Raw genomic sequence first — 20,126 nt, 5'->3', positions numbered from 1 at the left:
TACCATGAAACCCCCCTCCAAAAACAGATGTTTCATATGTATGTATAGTGCCCCCATCTGACCAGATGAGGTTTTGAACCCTGTCCATTTTTTGAACTTACTGCAAAACAGATTGTTACCACAGAAAAATAAATGAAGAATATTTTGATAAGAATAAAGGTTTAGACCAAAAGAAATCACAAAATCGTTTACTTCAAATTCTTAGTTTTTGTTTGTTGACTGTTGTTGATTTTTCAAGAATCTCTCAAAAAAAAATCTTGATAAAACATCAGATTAAATGAGACAAAAATAAAATGGTTTGTTAGTGCAGGGTGTCTTTCATAAACATAAAAGGAATTAAAGGTAAGGTCAAAATTACTTATTTTAGAATTGATATATTTTCTTCTCAGTCTTATTATTTGAAAACGTACACTTTTCAGATAGTAAGGTAATTAAATAGGGATCTATACAACACCATTGTATATATAGACAGTTGTCTCTTAAAATGATTACTTACTATCCAGGGGCTGGTCATATATCCTCTTCACACGTTGTGCCTCACTCTTGGGGACAGGAGACTCTCCAAACATGAAACAGGCACCACACAAAGGCCAACTTCAACAGCTAGATTTAAATCAGTGTTTAAGGTGTTGGCAGTGTTCAAACTTCTTAGAGAGGGAGTTGTTCAAAGGACTTTTCTTGTATTTTGGAACACAACGATCAGGGGCATGTCCAGACTTTTTTGACTGGGGTGGCCCAACTGAGGCGCTGGCTGATGCTGGGATGGCCTTTATGTGCACACACACAATTTCTTTTTTCTTTTTACACTTTAACTTTTTTTAATCTTTATTAATGATATCTTCTTTAATGTAACATTAGAGAATGGAATCATTTAAATCTTCTTACCTTGATTCCTTAAAGAATCAAAAACAATGTATGTCCAAAGACACAATTTAAAGTACTTAAAAATTTGCTTACAAACGTACATCCTGCACACTGTCTGACTTGCAAAAATACATTTATCAGCGATGTTTCAATTCAACAATGCTAATTAGTTCTTTGCAAATTCAACAGTTTGCAGGAGTTTGCATGCAAATGTTTATGGAATCAATCTCAGGTGTCTTGTGAAATAGATATGCACAGTTTTTCTACAATTAAAAGTACAAAAAACAATTATATGTTAATATGTAAAGAAAACTACTCAACACAGTCTGAATAGTTTATTTTTTTAAACATAAGTCCAACCTCTGACAGGGCAAATAGCCAATCATAGTTTAGAATTTTCAGCTGGACAATAAGATTTCAAGGGGGACCATGCCATGCCTGGACGCCATGTCTGGACATCCCTCTGGACACGCCCATGACAACAATGAACATAGAAGGGGAAAAAAGTACTTAATATTATAATTTATTTACCACAAGACAAAGATCATAAATATATATATATGTTTTTTATTTATTTATAGGGCCATGAGATATATTCAGCAATGTCTTGAATATAAATCTGTAAGGCCTCAAGGTTATGTAAAATGTGATACATTGATTCAGGAGCTTCCCCCTTTTTTGTGGTTGTGATGGACCGCAGCCTCATACAGCAGGGGTGTTACTTAATATTGGTGTATAGATAGGGAGGGTTATTCTACAAAAACATTTTGCTCACCTAATGACCTCATAGGAGTACGGGCACTGACAGGGATGGCAGATCGCCACTGATCACCAATTGGGATGAGCAAAATATATGCTGGCTTCAGTTTACAAAATGGACATGGAGGAGTTTAGAATTGATTTAGGGACAGTGGTGTAGAATTACACCATCATGTGGCAGGTTGAGTCTCTTTAATGGCTGCAGGAGGAACATCGCCTTTGGTGAAAAGGCCTTTGGCTTTAGCGTCTTAAAATTCCGAAGACGCTAAAGCTTTAGCTGTACACCTCAGCACAGCAGACAGCAACACCAGGTTTACCTTGGAGGATGTAAGAGAAAACAACCTGGCCAACCTCAACTTTAAAGTGCACATCAGAGAAGATATAAGCCTCACATCAAAATGTCATGGAAACCCTCCCACATAGGGTGCACTCACACTAGGCCAAGTTGCCCCATACGTTGCTGAAGAACGCTTGCCCCCCCTCTCCTTTCCCCTGCTGGCCTGTACCAACACTGCTCCAGGACTCACCGGGCCTGAGCATGGTTACCTTGTACATAACGGCGTTATACAATGCATACAGGGCTTAAGACAGGCAGACTCAAAAAAAAAAAAAAGAAGGGACGCACGTTCGTAATCCACATCAGCACATCGGACAACAACAACACAAAGAACAAAACTGCAAATTTACTGACTTTGTGGCTTATTTTGATAAGGCTGTCCATGTTTTTACCCATGCTTGTGCTTGTGCATGACCAACTGTACCGTGCCGAAGCACACCTCTTCCAACCTTGCCAAGTTGCACAATGCTTGAGCATGGCCGGGCGCACACACTAGTAAAATGAACTGGGCTATGAGGGTGAAGTATGCTTAGGCACAGTACTGATTGCCTAGTGTGAATGCACCCTCAGACCAAAACCTGCATCCACTGGAATTCATGTTAGGGGTTTTAAGCACCCTGCACTGGGCTCAAAATGTATCCACAAAGACAGGGAAAGAGGACCAAACAGAAACATCTCATAGAGGTACTTCAGATGTGCAGCTATCCTAACTGGGCATTCATCAATACCTCTAAGAAAACCAGTAGCAACAGGGAAGAAGAAAACAACAAATCCAAGACGAGGAATATCCAAGAAACTTAGTGGGATCTTCAGCAAATATTCCAGTACATTTCAAACCATCCAACATGTTCACACTGAAATTGTCCACCCTAAGAACAAAAGACCCAGGCAATAACAGAGTAGTGTTACTTATGCACTGCAATGCAAATGTAGGGACTTATACATTGGGGAAACAAGACAACCATTCAGAAGCGCATGGCCCAACATAGAAGAGCTGACTGCAGGTCAGGACTCAGCTGTCCATCTACATCTAAAGAACAAAGGGCACTCCTAGACAATCCTTGACAGGGAAGACTGCTGGTTCAGAAGATGTGTTTAGGCTGCCATCTATGTTAAGCTTGAACAACCATCCCTTTACAAGGGTAGTGGCCTGAGACAACTTGTCACCAACTTGCAATGCTGTTATGAATTCACTGTCCAAACTGTTGCAGCTTCATTCCCAGCCTTCATTCATTCTACAGCTGGCTCCTGTTTCAGGGGGCGCTCACAGATTGTTAGTTGAAGATGGGATACTTATGCCCCTATTACACCTCGCAATGCAATATGTAATGCAAGGAGGCAGAATGGTGTTGCCGAGTTGTTGCCTACCTAATTTTCCATTGGAGAAATGGGGAGGAAGATGGTGGAAATGTGTAATGTTGGAGCCAACAAGGAAACAGTGGTGGTCTGGCCCCTTTGCTCCCTAGAGCCTCAGCCACTCAGTGCCCTAGAGCCTCAGCCACCCAGGGCCCCAGTTCCAGCAGAGCACCGTCTACCCCAGTCCGTCCCAGTCCTAGCAGAGCACCTCTTGCCTCCTGATTCTGCTGAGCACCTGCAGCCCCTTTTTCCTGCCGAGCACCTTTGGCCCCCTGGTCCTGCTGAGCACATCCAACGACCTGTTGCAGAGTGAAGGGATTCCCCTCAGTTGTCAGGCCAACTCCCAGTAAACCCTCAGCAGTCTGGCTGACTCCTGGTTCCCTTGGGTCCCTGTCGTCTGTCTTGCCAACTCCTGGCTCTCCCTTGGCGGTCCAGCCGAATCCTGGCTCCCCTGTGTGGTCCGGCCAACTCCTGGCTCCCCTTGGCTGTCCAGCTGATTCCTGGTTCCCCTTTGACAGTCCACCTGACTCCTGGTTCCCCGTGCAGCAGTGTGGCAGACTCCTGGTTCCCCTGGTTCATTGTCGGCTGTCTTGCCAATTCCTGGCTCCCTGTCAACAGTCGGCCAACTCCTGGCTACCCCTTGGTGGTGTGGCCGTCCCCTGGTCTCTCTCGGCAGTCCAACTGACTCCTGGTTACCCCTCAGCAGTCTTCCACACTCCTAGGTCCCCCTTGGCAGTCCATCCAACTCTTGGTTCTTTGTCGGCAGCCTGGACAATACCTGCCTCTTCTGGACTCCCTGGTTCTCTGTCTGCATCTGATGGACTCCTGGTAATTCTTGGACAGTCTGGCCCACATGTTGTTCCACCTTAGCAGCCCGACCTACTCCTGGTACCCCTTCGGAGGCCCCGCCAACCCCTGCGTTCCCATTGGTGGCCTGGCCTACACCTGTTCCTGTTTCTGCTTTCTGTTTGGTTGGACTCCCGGCCGCCTTCCTGAACTGTTCCAGGTTTGTTACCTACCTTCAGGCCATCCAACTAAAGGTTCCTGCTCTTCCTCTGACCTGCTACTTGGCGGCCCGCCTGGACAATTTGACCCCCTTAACTCTGTCTCTGACTTTCATAATTCCTGTTGTATTTTGTAATTTTTCTCCTTGTGTTTCATTTCCTGCCTTTGTGTTTCCCTCAACTGTGATTGTGTGCCACACACTGATTGTCTTGATTACTGATTTCCCTCTTCTTTGTTTGCGCTTGAAGTTTGACAAAGGGTCACTAGACCCCAGGGTTTCCTCTAAAGTGCATCTACTCGAAAAATTACATTCGAATGTCAATGTATCAAATAATAATACACTGACAACAGGTGCATAAATTGACCTTCAACCCTTCTTTTAACCATCTCAAGCCTTTATCACTTAGCAACCTCAGCTAGCTAGCTAGGCAAGTTCATAGCCGGGGATTTCCCGACGTAAGACGTGACGTAAATAAACAACGCGGAAGTAGCGGCCGTAGCAACAGAGTCTGCTACACAACGTTATAATGAGAATATTTGCCTTTATATCAGTGCTATGTGTAATCCAATGGAATGACAACATCCACAAAAGAGAGGAGAACAACATACTGACGAACAGAAAACATAATGCAGCCGTTTAATTACGTGCACGGAGATCGTAGTGGTCGCGGGCAGACACTTTAGCCGGTCACTATATATAAACGTCATTCTCTTTTCATTGGCTGAAATTGAAATCTCCGGAGAATATCCTGCTGCATTCTCACATCAACTCCTCCGGAATATCTGCGGAAAAAATAGTAGGGGTCTGGCAGGATAAACTCCGGGTAATATTGGAGTAAAATATATCGTCTGTTGCGTTCACACATACAGCTCCTCCTGGAAATTTCCGGAGTTTTTCAGGAGATTTCCGTATGTGTGAAAAGGGTTATACAGAAATCTCCTGAAAAAATCCGTAGATTTGGCTACCCGGAGGTTTTTAGGCTATATGTGAACGCAAACAGCCGCATTTTTTGCATGGACTTTACCCGGAGTTTCTCCGGCCAGACCCCTAGTATTTTATCCGCAGAATATCCGAGCGAGCTGATGTCTGAACGCAGATATATACGGATATACTCCGGAGATTTCAATTCGAGCCAATGGGACCCGTGTGACGTTTATATACAGTGACTGCCTAAAGTGTCTGCACGCGACCACTACGATCTCTGTGCACGTAATTAAACGGCTGCATTATGTTTTCTGTTCATCAGTATGTTGTTCTCCACTCTTTTGTGAATGTTGTAATTTCATTGGATTACACATAGCATTGATATAAAGGCAAATATTCTCATTATAACGTCGTGTAGTGGACTCTGTTGCTCTGGCCGCTACTTCCGTGTTGTTTATTTACGTCACGTCTTACGTCGGGAAATCCCCCCTCCCCTCTGACAGGGAAAGTCCCCCGCTGTGAGGAGCATATGTGAACGGCTAGTTCGGGAGAATCTCCGGAGAAGTCCTCCTGTAATTATCTAGATATTATCCGGAGTGCATATGTGAAAACGGCTTGTGTCTGGCATTGCCCTAAGCTGCCCTGGAAATCCCCCATAGTGGTGCTGTGATGTTGACCCACAGTATCTAACCCCAAACACTTCATCAATTGCAACTGAGATGCTGAATTTTTTTTTCTATTGTGAGCTGTTTTGTTTTTGTTTCTTTTCGTTTTCTTAGAAATAATGAGCAAATAATGATTATAACTGATTAAAAAAATTAATTTAAAAAAATGAAAATAATTTCATTTTAATTCATTAAAATAAGATAGCGAAAACTGTTAGTTGCAAACTCCTCTGGGGAACCGGGGGCCCTAGGCAACGTAGGTGTTTTGCCTAGGGCCCCCAGTTCTGAGGAGTGGTTGCTCAAGACTCGCGTTTAATTGGCATGCAAATGGATAAAATATTACTTCATAGCAGAAAAACTGCAATTCTAACACAAGTGTGTATAAATTCTTAATTTTTCTCCAAGGTGGCAATGCGGTGCTGGGGCAGTGGGTGGCGCCAAATCATAATCTGTCACTGCAAGACATGGAAATGACAAAGACCATTTTCATGGCTCCACAAAGTCAACAGCTTTAGATCAGTCTGGTCCAACCTTTATATAATCTATTTGTAAAACACAGCTTTAGTTGATTATTTAAATAAGAACAGATGAATTAATGTTTTACAGTGTTTTTAAAATGCTAGAGGTTGAACTACCGCTGGAAAATGCTTTCAATTATTTTGAAGTTTGCAGGTATGGGAAGGGGCAATGGTTTTAAAGTACATATATTTGTGGCGCCAGTAGCCTAGTGGTTAGTCCCTCAAGCATTCAGCCCAGGTTAGAGTCCGACCTGTGGCTCCTTTCCCGCATGGCATTCCGCACTTTCTCTCTGATTTAATAGAATAGAATATAATTACTTTATTGATCCCAAACTGGGAAATTGTGGTAATTTCTGGCTCTATCCACTGTCCTGTCTCAAAATAAAGACATAAAAAGCACAAAAATAAACGGACAACCCTGCAAAGACATCTCAGTCTCTATGGGTCTTATTTGCTTAAATATTGGCTAAATAAAGAAAAAAATATTGTTGTCATTTTTCATACCATTTCTGCTTGACTGTTCTAAATAGTTGTGGCTTTATACATATTTTAAATCCAAATCAACCAATCATTGAAAGGAAAAAGAACATGGGAATGTGCTTTTATTAAATAAAGAATAAATTACAATAACATGACAATGTATAAACAACCCAGTGTAGCACTTAAAATCATATCTCATTGTGTTTGATAAGTTGGTATTTCACTGTCAGATTTGTTACAGGATTAGAGACAGCAGTGCTTTACCTCATGATATACAAATTAAATGTACACATCTCACATTCAAACAGTTGCAGTAATGTGTGACCTGATTGGCTGTGAGCAAACAGGCTAAATGGACATACGCATGCACAGATAAACACTTCTTTAAATTCAACATCTGGCTGCACTAAGATCACAGACAACTATTGTCAGTTTGTTACAGACTCTCTTCATATCAAAATCACACAAATGTTTATGTATGTGTAAAATGCTGATAACACAACAAAAAAATTTAACTTGAGATTGAATTCATTAGTTTTGGCAAGATCGTCCCCTTCTGCAGACAGTATACATGTTATTTTCCTGAAGAATACTTGGTAAACATGTTTACAACTAAGAAATAATAATAATTACACCAACACTTGAGTGCATACCATTGTAGAAATATTACTATATGATATGTAGGGATATATTAGATATCACTGACTACAGTTGAGGACTCTAATTGTAAACTTCAAATAGAAAATGATTGATATAAATTTTGCTTAAAATCTCAGCTGATTAACTGAGGACACACAGCCACAGGGAAAGTGCCCGTTTCTCCGTCTATTGAGTCATTGCTTTTACATGGCACATTGCTGCCACCTGGTGGCAAAGAGGGATAATTGAATCTTAAAATAGTGTTAACACAGAAACTGTCGGCCTAATAATAAAGTGTGGGGTTTTCATTTAAACTTTGCATGTCCTAAGTCTTACAACAATGACAAATGTCAGTCTTCTCCACAGTAAACAGAACACACCAGTGGTCCAATGTCTTTTGGATCAGAAAATATTCTCTTTGTAATTAACAGCTGATACAGCAAAAAAGGGAAAAGGCCAACAAATTAAAAAGAAAAACCTTGAGGAAAGGTGAGTGGTCTTCAAAGATTGAAACTAAAAATCAAAGTTGAAAAGCTTGTTAATAAAGTTTGATAGTTTTGGACATGCTGCTGATACAGGTTCATTTAAATGCAGCTGGCTTCTGAAAAAAAGTTTGTTGCATGTTATCCACTAAGCTTTGATAATACATACAAAGTAAACTAACTCCACTTCAAAATGCTTTATATAACAGCTGATCTGTTTTGTAATTGTCTTCCTGTATGATTACAAAAGCAAATGGAGCTATTTCAATGTGCACAAGAACACATCTCTTTCCTCTGTACCCACTGCTGTGACCCAAAGTATGCTGAGCTGAATCCTCCCAAAATGTTCACCTTGCGTGCACTGCTGCAGTGAATCATAGACTCGGCCTTATGCACTGTCATGCATTTTGTGGACCAATTAACTACATGCTGCTCAGAGAACTGAATTTTACATGTCACTGATCATGCAGCTTTGTCTCATTTTAGTAGTCAGATCAGTGCGGTTATATTTTTACAGAAAATCAAAAACAAAAGAAAAAACAGGGTGAGGGCACATTGGAGAATTTTCATTTGTTTTCTTTGGTGAGGGTGGGAATGATAGATGACAGCACAGTTTGCAATAATTGTGTAGCCTTCATTAAAGTAAAGCCACATGGATTTTTTTCTTCTAATTAAAATTTGCTGTGCAGAGTTAAAAAAAGAATAAAATTTTTTACAATCACCTGCAGAGCTGACTAAATTATCATTACAACTCAGGAATGATCATTTTAATATTTGGATCAAATGATCTCATTAGTCTGACATCAGACATGAGTTTCTGTTTTAAATAATAACATGGCACTTTCTATGCTTGTACTACCTGTGGGGTGATAAATAAAAGGCATTGGCAGTAGATAAAATGTTTTTTTTAATGGCACTAAGTCTCAGGGTGGGAGTGACTTTTCATTTCATAATTTTATAGATATGAAAATAATGAAATGGAATGATTTAGATATGATGCGTGAGGGGTTTGATATGTGTTTGAGGGATGATATGGGAAGGGAAGTGTAGAAGGTGATGGGTGGAGTTGAGAAACAAATTGATTAAATTACACCAATTTTTACAGAAGTTTTCCAAGCATGCAGCGATGCCGTGGTGACGATAAGTAAAATACTCTGTAGACTCATCAATCAGCTTCATTGCACTGCTTTATTTTCCCTCTCTGTCTGAACTAGTCCCCTGACTGACTGGCTGACTACAGGTTGCTTTCTTGGGTGTCATTGGAGGTTATGGGGTGCAGACCTCCATTCTCGTTGAGTCTCTTGGCCCGGTACGTCTCATAATGAATATTATGAGTGACCTCCTTCAGATCCTGAAGGTGAGATCTAAAGAGAAGATTCCCAGACACAGAGAGGACATGTTACAAGAAATATGCTGCATGTATCTATTTGAATCTGGGAAGTGTCAGTGTTATCCTGATAGCTAGATACATTTTGATTATGTTTTGGTTTGATGGAGTGTTAACATGTAGCTCAATTTGAACCAAAGACTAAGACTCAATTTGAACCCCCAACAAAAATAAATAAAGAAATAAAAAAGAAATAAAACTCAACAGTAAAAAAAAACTGTCCTGGATCTGCCTCTAAAACGTGGATTATTGCTGTTTTAAAGCATTCTGTGATAATAAAAATATACTTGTATATGTTTAAATATTTCAAAATGGGCAAAGGGAGACTGTGATGTAACAATATTTTCAAATTTTTATAAACAAATTCTCTATATGTACATAAAACAAATAATCATCAGATTGCTCCATAATGAAAACAATCATCAGCGGCAGACCTGTAACTTTCACTTGATTCATGTCGGTAACAATAGTTAATAATAAAACATTATGACATGAATGTAATTATGACCTTAAATCATGTCCATTGAACTGTGTTGAGATTTTCAGAATATACTAAGAAGAAAAGTTACCTGATTAGGAAATCCCTCAGCTGAGCAAACTCACAATGGTTTGGATTTTCAACTGCAGACAAGAAAATGGACAACATCAAATATTATGATTTATTATTATTTTCAATCTCATTTAATGTAAACCCAACAACAAGTATATCACGCACCTTCTACAATTCCCCAGGCTGTCTTCCTCCCAAGAACTCGTTTTCCGTTCACCTGATACTCTTTGTCGCTGCCCACCACAGCAAAGGGCATGGTCTCCTGTGGACAGAGACATTTCAACATGTTGGGTTCAGTGTACAGAAGAGAGCTGCGCAACATTCATGAGATGAAACAAATACACAAAACGGCCCAGTGCCCTAGCACTCAGTTTGTAGGAAGCGGGGCGTGAATGTGAGAGAGGTTGGGTGAAGCTGGTTAAAGAAAAGCAGTGGGAGAGACTCCGTTTCTAGAAGAGGAGGTATATTATTTGACAATAATGTTTGAAGAGAGAACAGAAGCACTTACTCGGATCTTATCGTTGTCACTCTTGTCCTCCATGTCTTCATCAAACTCTTTCTGAGGATAAAACTCGATCCCACCCATCTCCAGCTCCTTCCTCACCTACATCACAAAGCCAGGAGTTAACACACAGTTGTGCCACATCTCACTTTTAACACAACTAACTTCTTAGGCTGAAATGAAGCACTAAAACAGATGTACAGGCCTGGCTGGTTTATCAGATCCTTTAGTGGGATCATGTTGAAACCTACCCGCTGTTTGAACTCCTGTCTCTCCTCAATGGTCATAGTGTCTGCCTTTGAAATGACAGGAATAATGTTGACCGAGTGACTCAGGCGCTTCATGAACTCGACATCCAGCTGTCGGAGACTGCGAGGGACAAACAGACACACAGAAGACACGCAGAGGACAGGACACAGATTAAAAGTGTGTAAGCAGCTGGATTCTCACAGTGTTACAGTGAAAAGATGATCAGTACAGCAAAGAGCAAAAGCAGGCACAAAGATTTTATTTGTCATGTTTCATAGTCTTATTACCTGTCCCTGTTCTTGTAGCCATTACACCAGAGTTATAGTGTGAACACTACTGAACAGTGGGCTTATCATAGGACAAAAGCTGTGTCCCAGTTCTTGTTTGTCTGCACAAAAAAACCTCCTGTCGGTCTCAATTACCTCGGCTAACAAGGATGTGATACACTGGCTATAATACATAAAAGACTGTATCCGTTTTCCAATTAAAGAACAATTTCACAGTTGTCGGCAGTAGCTAATTGTGATGTGTTCAGAGGGGAGAGAAAGAGAGGTGTGTGTTGTCTGAAATATAAATTAGCACACATAGTGTAAGGCTTTGTAAATCTAAAATGAGTGTTTCAGGCTAAAGGGACATTAACGCTGTGAGCTGACTTTTGAATATGTGCTGCACATTACTCAAAACATATCCTGTTATTGTCTGATCTTTACTATTATCCAGTTTGGACTTAGTTCAACTCACGCGTGTCCAGTTGGGGAGATGAAGTAAAGGCAGCAGTGCACTCTGGTGTCAGGGATGCGCTTTTTCCTGGTGATGTTGACCTCCTCCTTCAGGAACTTCTCATATTGCTCATTGATGTACTTAGAAATGGGCTCCCAGCTGTCGATACAGAACAAAATATCAGCTTTAGAGAAAAAAGTAAGCATAACTTGAGCAGGAGAATTTATTGCCACAATTTGATAGTTAACTTAAATATTGTTTTTTAAACTTGGTTCAGGAACACAGACGACGCCTCAAACATAAACCATTTCCATTTCATACATATTTAAGCACGCCTCAATCACTCCTATTCCCTCAACCCTAACCTTCATCCCTCCTTCCCTCCAACCTAACCTTCATCCCTCCTTCCCTCCACCCTAACCTTCATCCCTCCTTCCCTCCAACCTAACCTTCATCCCTCCTTCCCTCCAACCTAACCTTCATCCCTCCTTCCCTCCAACCCTAACCTTCATCCCTCCTTCCCTCTAACCTAACCTTCATCCCTCCTTCCCTGCAACCCTCACCTTCATCCCTCCTTCCCTCCAACCTAAACTTCATCCCTCCTTCCCTCCAACCCTCACCCCTCCAACCCTTACCTTCATCCCTCCTTCCCTCCAACCCTTACCTTCATCCCTCCTTCCCTCCAACCTAACCTTCATCCCTCTAACCCTTACCTTCATCCCTCCTTCCCTCCAACCTAACCTTCATCCCTCCTTCCCTCCAACACTCCTTCCATCCAACCTAACCTTCATCCCTCCTTCCTTCCACCCTAACCTTCATCCCTCCTTCCCTCCACCCTAACCTTCATCCCTCCTTCCCTCCAACCTAACCTTCATTCCCTTCATCTATCCACCCTCAATCGTCCTATCATCCAACCTCGCTCATCATCTCGCTCTCTGCCATGCATATAACAATAAACTATTCTAAATCAGTATCTTTCTTGGTGTGGGATTGTTAGTGAAAGTACTATTTTGTAAGGTAACATAAGAGTTATAAAGCTTCAGCGATTGTGGAGTTGGCAAACCCACCAGTTGTCGTTATTGATTTGATCTCCAAACCCCGGAGTGTCCACAATTGTCAGCTTCATTTTCACACCACCTTCCTCAAGAACTGCAAAACAAAAACATACAAGGAGGAAAGAACTGAAAATCATAGCTGTTGCATTATATCATGAAGATTCTTTAAATATGATGCAAGTGATTTTGATGCATATTTCATAACTGAGTTTGAAACATTTGCAGCTATGTGTGCCTCTACATGTGAGGCCACATGCCTGTTTTTGTCTCTCTGGTGTTGTCTCTCTCAGGCAAGAGCATAACAATGTCAGGTCAATGTCAACTGCAGGCAATGTGTTCCAAATCATCGCCATGATGTGAACTGAAGCAACCAACACTGAGCTCTGTCTGACAGTTTGTTTCCCTGGTGCTGTAAAATCATCCACAGTGTATTCAAGTTCAGCCTCTTTTCCAGGCCCATACGTCAAACTGAACAGAGTGCGAGCTACATACTGTATGGAAGAGTCCACACCTAATGTAATAAACAGCATGCTGAGCTGTCTCCCACAGTAACTGATCTGATACTCACACTGGGGGAGGGATACAGAAGTCAGATACTTCCAATGGCTGCACGTACAGAATGACTTAAACAGAGATTGTTTTCTCTGTATTCCAGCTTCTTCAGTATGATTTTTAAAAGTCACTGGTTCACAGTTGGGTTTATTTCAGCAGAAAGTTTGTAAAGTGTGGTTTTTAATGACAGAAAGTCAGTGATGAGTCAAACAATCCTGTTTCCTTGCTCGACAAAGTCATTAGCGAACCACAAATTGAGCCATGTTTACATCTTTATAATAAATCACAGCAGGGGTCAGTCACTGTTACCATAGAAACACAGCTCTCAGTTTGGAGATAGTCTGGCAGTACAGTACCAAATCTTTTAGGCACCAAATGAGGTTTTTTACCATTATGCAACTGTCCAGCTTATACTGTGCTAGAAAAACTAAGAAAGCCTAAATCCTCTCTCATCTCTTTACAGACTAGCCGTGATGTTAGAGACTTGGTGCTGTTTTTTTTTTACCAACTGTAAAGCCTGTGAGTCTCGTCATCTTCTATAATGAAAATGTAACAGATAGACAAATATAGATGTGATGGATATTTATAAGCGTGCGCTCTGCGAGGGTGGCCACTGTGTTAGACATAATTACAGAGTTTGTGTTCGACTAAAGATGCATTAAGCAAGCTCAGTCGATCAAAATGAAAAGAAGTTCTCCTGCCACTAAACAGCATGAGTGTCAACAAATATGAGTGAAAAGACTACAAGTCTGTCATATAAAAAGATGTCTCTCTTTAATTGGAAAATCCTCACAGATAGGGACATTTCTCCCAAGAAGCTTCAATGTTTGTCAAGTTAAGTCTGTCGGCGACTCAGTGGGAATCAGTGGAGCCGAACAAAATCTGTATCAGCCAATGACTGGAGATGATTTGTCATGAGTTAGTCAGTGTTTTAGTCTGACAGGAGATTTCCAAATGTGGTGAGGCCACTCATTAATGACCTCCAACATAGGCAATTGTGCACAGTGACATGCTACACATAACTGCAGAAAGATGGGACTGGTCAACCGCTATTTATGGTCAGAACTCATTATGTGGCTCAGATGAATACATAACAGCACTATATGCATGTAGGACAGGAGTCATATTATTGTAGCTGTTATTAATCTTAACTTTACGCGTCACAAAGCACGGCATCAACAAGAAAGCATTTACAGCCCTGCTCAATACTAAAATGATTCCCTGAAAACACTCTGGTACAAAGGTATGTTGTGATATGTGTTCCTTTTTTGGTGGTTTTTGTGTAGCAGGATTTGGTGGAGAGACAGTAGAAGTTCACTGTTAACAAACGATTGAAGTCTCTCACATAGAACACTGACCCTGCAGAAAGTGTAAGGGTATTTTCTGTAAACAAGAGTTTGTTTGAATAAAAGATGTTGAGTCGAGAAGTAATCTTTGCTGAGTTTAATTCTCTTGCAGGTAGAGATTGTAAGAAACAGTCTGCAGCAAAGTTCAAAGAAGACTTAGACAAAACACGCTTTTATGGTTGAATCAAAAGAAGGAGGTGGGTATCAGTAAACTCTGTTGTTGGGCAGATTGATAATGCTAAACATAGTCTGGATAGTGTCTGTGGCTTAGTTTGAGACAAGGCAGAAGTTCATGCAGTAAAAACTGAAGTTCATGTGGAGGCCTCTGTAGAACAGGACATGCGGGGGCCAGGTGTGACTTGATCAACAGTATTTTTGTAAATGTCACAGACAGGTTATTTTATCAGCATAATGATATTTACATGACAAATGGGCAAAAGTGACCAAAAGGGTCGTAACTCAATAAATAAATAATTTGTCTAGACAGATACCAGGCTGCACACATATACATTGACGAGGCTATAAAGGACTTCTTTGATTCTGGTCAAAGATAGTTCATTTACTCCGTCAAATGTAATCCTGCTATATGAGTCTCTAAAGAAAGAACAGCAGCTCGGTCACTGTACTCACCATGAGACACTGCTTTGATATCCACCGTTTTGGGGATCTTCTCATCACGGGCCCATCCTGCGCTCTTCCTGCTCACCTGGGACTTGAAGAGAGTGTTCACCAGAGTGGACTTCCCGAGACCGCTGTGACCTGAACAAAAGGAGAGGGAGAAATGTAATAAAGAATGCAAAAGAGGAGGTAAAGAAATTACTAATAATGATGAAGGACAGATTGTCAAGATATGAGGGAAGAATTTTGATTGCCTTGTTTTTCACCAAGATAAAAAAACTCTGATTTAAAATAAAGAATATTTACAGATGTGTCCAAGCTGCTGTTTGTATAACTAGTCCATTCTCAAGCTCACACTAATATTTTCCTGATTGAGCGGCTCTGTGACTTACCAACAACCATGATATTAAAGTCGAAGCCAGTCTTCATGGTCTTCTTCCTCATCTGCTCAATGATCGTGTCAATGCCAATGTAACCCAGGAGTGTAGATCCACCGCTTGTGCTGTGGGAGCCGCCATGAGCGTGACCTCCGTTGTGTGCTGCAGTGTGAGCCCCGCTATGGCCTGTCCCGTGGCCCACACCATGACCCACTCCGTGACCCACACCGTGACCCACACCGTGACTCACACTGTGACTGCTAACATCCCTCGGGCCTTGAACCCCGATGGGCACTGGGATAGAGCTCGGAGGAAGCGTCGAAACACCTCCTCCAACCCCCGGGCCCTGGGGTGGGAAGGGGCTGGAGGGCGAAGGAGCCCCCACATTCGGGGGCTTGGCAGGGACGGCTGGTTTTGGTCTCACTTCTGGGGGAACTACGTCTGACATGTCTAAAGAAAGAAAAAAAAGAGGATGAAAATAGCATTTTTAATTAATAGAAAGTGCTGCCAAGTGACTAATAAGTAGGCCAGCAGAGCCATCTGCGGACACCGGACCATTTTACTTGTGCTCGTTACAGCAGGCTTCAAGGGTTGGTTTAGATAAATTAATGAAAACATGTTTAACACATCTAACCAGGTAAAACCATGCATTAAAGACAGCTATCTCTGGAAAAATGAGGAAAGGGTTTGTGGAAAAAGATGGCACAGTTAATCTTTTTCATCTTGATGCACTGTGACTTCTCATAGGCATTGTTATTTAAACGTACAATTTATAGGGGCGCTGGTGGCGCAGTGGTTGGTGCGCGCGCCCCATGTATGGAGGCTGTAGTCCTCAAAGCGGATGGCCCGGGTTCAAATCTGGCCTGTGGCTCCTCTCCCACATTCACTCACTCCCCACTCTCTCTCTCTCTCCCCCTGATTTCCAACTCTATCCACTGTCCTGTCTATCCATTAAAGGCAAAAAAAGCCCAAAAATAAATCTTTAAAAATGTACAATTTATAAACCAAATAATGAGTAGAACAATAATGAATGCAAATCACTGCAATTGCAGCCCTGATGAGTCTCTAGTTGACTTTATCATATCAGTGTGGTAGCATGCATGTAATAAAACAGATTTGAAAACACACAGTAGCTGAGTGGCTTTACATCTCAAGCAAAGGTAAATTGGAGCATCTGCTTCCTATGAACTGGCACTCTGAGAGAAGCAAACAGTGAAAGCAGATGGTTAGAGAAACAGACGTGAGGTTGAGCCAAGATGTAGAAAAACCCTCAGCCCTGCAGGGAGTGCACATGAAGCAGCCTGCTGTTGTGCTGTAAGTCGCAGACACAGATCACACAGGTCACCGAGGCAGTGACTTGTCACTTTGATTCAATACACTCGGTAGTCATGGAGCCTACTCCCCCTCTCTGTCTGCTCCTCCTTCACACTCCTACATCACCACATTTATTTTAGCATTCATTATCATCTATTTTCTGCAGAACAAACACGAGGTGGTGATGCTCTCATGGCAGGAGCGCTACGACACAAAAACACAACCTTTTTTTCTGTAATGAGTGGCCACATAAAATTAACGTAAAGTGCGACACACGTCGGTTATTTCTTCAGGAAAAAAAACACATCGTATCTGTTTGGATAAAAACAGCAGGGGTTGGCCCCATCACAGCACGTCGACCCCATTGTCTCTCCTCAGTCACGCTGGATAGAAAAAGACGGTAACAGCTAACGGCAGCTCCGTGTTAGCTGCTAGCTTTCAGTCTGCGGGCTAACGGGCGGCTCGGCGGATGTGGTGTGTCACACTTACCGATTCCCGTTCAATTGAACCGCAAATCAAAAGGAGAACACCGGTTTGTTGTTGGCTCGCTGGTCTAGAATCGCCCTGGGTCCGAAGAAGACACGAAGTATATCCAAACACAGAGATAATAAGATGAGGAGCGGTCATGTGATTAGTCCGGGTACCTCTCCTCTCCTTCACTCTGGCCGTGAGCCCCCCTTTACCGTTGCCAAGGCGACAAGAGGAGAAGGAGTGGGGAGATGCAGCGCGCATGCGCAGTATAACTACCTCGAAGGGACTGTTTTCTGGTACAGTGTTTTCTGTCAGTTATAGAGACAAATCGTCCAATGTATTTGGATATAATTATATATTTACAGTCTATGAGTTGGACACAATAGGCCCTACTTGATAAGAATGAAATGTACAGAAAGCTTTTTTTGAATGTACATTATGTACCATACAATACAGTGGTGGAAAGGGCACTGATATTCTATATAAAATATTACAAATGTTTAGACAAAAGAATCCACCTTTCATTACAGCCCCATAAAATACCTTTTATCTTTGTCAATAAACGATTAGGAAATTATTATTTTTGTACTTTTCTAACCAAAAGTCAGTCATTAAGTTGACTATTATTAGATACCTTTTAGAAGTCTAATTTCTGAATTGTCTTAATGCAGATATATAATCAAGAAGAAGTATTCCTTTTAAAGACAGGGTGGTCTATGGTTACACTCCTACTGCATACTGCATAGCCTACTCATGCAGAGCTTATTTATACCTCTTTACTTACAGAAATGTATCATATTATAACATCTTCTCTGTTATTGATATAAAATGTTATTACTGAAAAACACTGTTACTTACAGATGTATGTAGTTGGTTAAAAAATTACAATGTTTCACATGTAAGGATGTTCAAGTAGAAAAAAAATAGTATTGTGATGGTTAAGTACACCATACTTCAAAACACTACCAGAGTAAATATTTAAAGTCCAGTTAATGAGAACAATCCCTAAATGTAAAAATACTCAAGTATATGTATATAGTTCATTATTTAGTATTCAACTAATAGAGCAGAAGTCATTTCATCTAAAAGTATTGACATTATAGAAAAGTGACTTTAGCTTAATCATTGGGTGTCAGGTTTCATTATGTTTGTGATATATTCCAACTGATGCGTTATCATGTAAGCAGCCATCCAATATTGTACACAGTCTTATTGTATTTATAAACACATCAAGTTTTAAATGATAAAGTTAACCTGCTGGGTAACTGTCGGATAAATAAGACATAAAAAATATTTTCAAGTAAACGTATTGGAAAGCACAGAAGTATAGTAGCATTTTATGAAAAGTTAAATTGCCTATAAGAACATTCAGTAAGTAATGGTATTCAAATTTCAACTGACTGATATTGACACCTGTAAGATCTATTTATTAAAATCAGAAGAACACTTAGTCTCTCATGGTTAAGGACCCAGACAGAATATAAACCTGAGGGGCCTTAAGATGAGAACAAGAAAAAGAAGTGTTACCATGACAACAAGGTATTAACTTGTATGCTCATATAACAACAGGTCCATACTGACTGAGAAAACTGTGTCAGCTGATGAGGACTGTGTGTTACAGCTGATAGACTCCAGAAAAAGCTGCTAAGTGAACCGATAGAGTTGTGTTTGTTTCTTAAAACCAAATAAAAAAACACTGTGTAGTTCTCCAACGGAGCCAACTTTGGTGTGAATACACATCAGTCATCAGCATATTCGGCAAAGGTGTTATTGCCGTATGATACAACTATAATTATTTTCGCAAAATGTAGAAACCTTTTTTAAAAAAATAAAAATTAGTTTCTACTTTTTATTCTACAACTTAACCTTTCCCAACATTAACTACCCGGTACAAGCAGGTGTCAAATCTCACGTTTCACAGGAAGTAAACCTCAGCTGTGTTACTCACACTTTATCTCAGCGTTGCTCTGCTTTCATCCTTCCTCCCACTTTCTTCCTGCGTGTTGTTGTTGTTGTTGTTGCTGTGTTTGTTTGTCTCTGAGGACTCACTTCTGATAGTCTGCTAAACCAGCGCTGTCATGTGTCTCTTCAGCAGGTCTGTTACTCTGCTGATAAGAAGTAGTCCCTTAAATCCCTCTGCTATCCTCTTTGACCACCCCCTCCTTTGAGATCCCGCCCCCTTAAAAAGAAAACTATTTCACCCTAATAGACAAAAAAAAATAAAAACATGAAAGAAGCCTCAGGATGTGTGCTTTGGGAGATTTGTCAAGAGAAAGACTTCTAAGTGGCTGGGATATCTCTGTACTCACCCACATAAACCGAACCCGGGTAATACATGGTGACGTAATAAGGGTCTCCTGCTTCCTCCATGATAAATGCTCTGCCTGCTGGAGGGTTACTCGGTCGCTGTAGTGGAAGAGAAGCTGTTGTTGCTTTTTTTTCGTTCGGCCTCTGGCACTCTTTGTAGTCAAACATTCCCTCTGAACTGATGCCAAAACTGTTTGTGTTGAACGGGCATTGTGCGACAGAGGGTGGCCGGCTCACATCACATGTCGCTGAGGGACATTCTGGTAGATTCTCAGGCACCCTATGATGGTGTGACGGTGCAAAAACATCGGTTTGATTCAGCCCTGTGTCACCGAAACTCATCTCACTGTGGCTTTTAAACTGTTTGTGATCGAGCGGATGTTTATGTGATAAAACATGTTTTGATGTGGTGCACTCAGCGTAAGCAGGTCTGGAGGCCTCTTGAGACTGAGGAGCCACCAGACACGTCTTTAGTCGATTTAATCTGTGCGCACTTTGAGGAGCCTCCGGTTTCTGATCGATTGCTTTCGACTGGTAATCCTTTGACTCACAGTCGGACTGGGTTACTGCGCGCTTCACATCAATCTGTGAGCTCTGACTCGACCAGAATCTCAGTTTCTGAGGCGACTTTTGTGGCACAGTTTGTTT

At 41.3% G+C, this 20,126-nt stretch overlaps 1 protein-coding gene across 3 annotated transcripts; it reads right to left on the bottom strand.

The window, feature by feature from the left end:
* Nucleotides 1-7,014: 7,014 nt before the first annotated feature.
* On the bottom strand, nucleotides 7,015-19,626 carry septin3 (septin 3). Of its 3 annotated transcripts, none has more exons than XM_061060968.1 (10): nucleotides 19,481-19,626; nucleotides 15,402-15,836; nucleotides 15,022-15,150; nucleotides 12,506-12,587; nucleotides 11,460-11,597; nucleotides 10,721-10,838; nucleotides 10,476-10,571; nucleotides 10,133-10,229; nucleotides 9,987-10,038; nucleotides 7,015-9,394 (listed from the first exon to the last, which is right to left on the bottom strand). In XM_061060968.1, the coding sequence occupies exons 1-10, from the start codon at nucleotides 19,539-19,541 to the stop codon at nucleotides 9,265-9,267; spliced, it is 1,338 nt and encodes a 445-aa protein (XP_060916951.1). In that variant the 5' UTR covers nucleotides 19,542-19,626; the 3' UTR covers nucleotides 7,015-9,264. The 3 variants fall into 3 exon arrangements, with proteins under 3 accessions (XP_060916951.1, XP_060916971.1, XP_060916962.1); XM_061060988.1 differs by lacking the exon at nucleotides 19,481-19,626 and adding an exon at nucleotides 19,120-19,276; XM_061060979.1 differs by lacking the exon at nucleotides 19,481-19,626 and adding an exon at nucleotides 17,190-17,389.
* Nucleotides 19,627-20,126: the final 500 nt, after the last annotated feature.

Source organism: Labrus mixtus, chromosome 2, assembly GCF_963584025.1.
Source record: "Labrus mixtus chromosome 2, fLabMix1.1, whole genome shotgun sequence".
In the NCBI taxonomy this organism is placed as follows: domain Eukaryota; kingdom Metazoa; phylum Chordata; class Actinopteri; order Labriformes; family Labridae; genus Labrus; species Labrus mixtus.
This window is presented reverse-complemented; position numbering and strand designations above follow the sequence as displayed.

Bases quoted from the DNA above. Each gene is read 5' to 3' on its own strand.
- septin3 (XM_061060968.1), bottom strand. From the start codon at position 19,541: ATGGAGGAAGCAGGAGACCCTTATTACGTCACCATGTATTACCCGGGT. The intron at 15,837-19,480 runs GTGAGTACAGAG...TTCTTTCTTTAG, and splicing joins CCCGGGTTCGGTTTATGTGG to ACATGTCAGACGTAGTTCCC. The intron at 15,151-15,401 runs GTAAGTCACAGA...CCTTTTGTTCAG, and splicing joins CTTTAATATCATGGTTGTTG to GTCACAGCGGTCTCGGGAAG.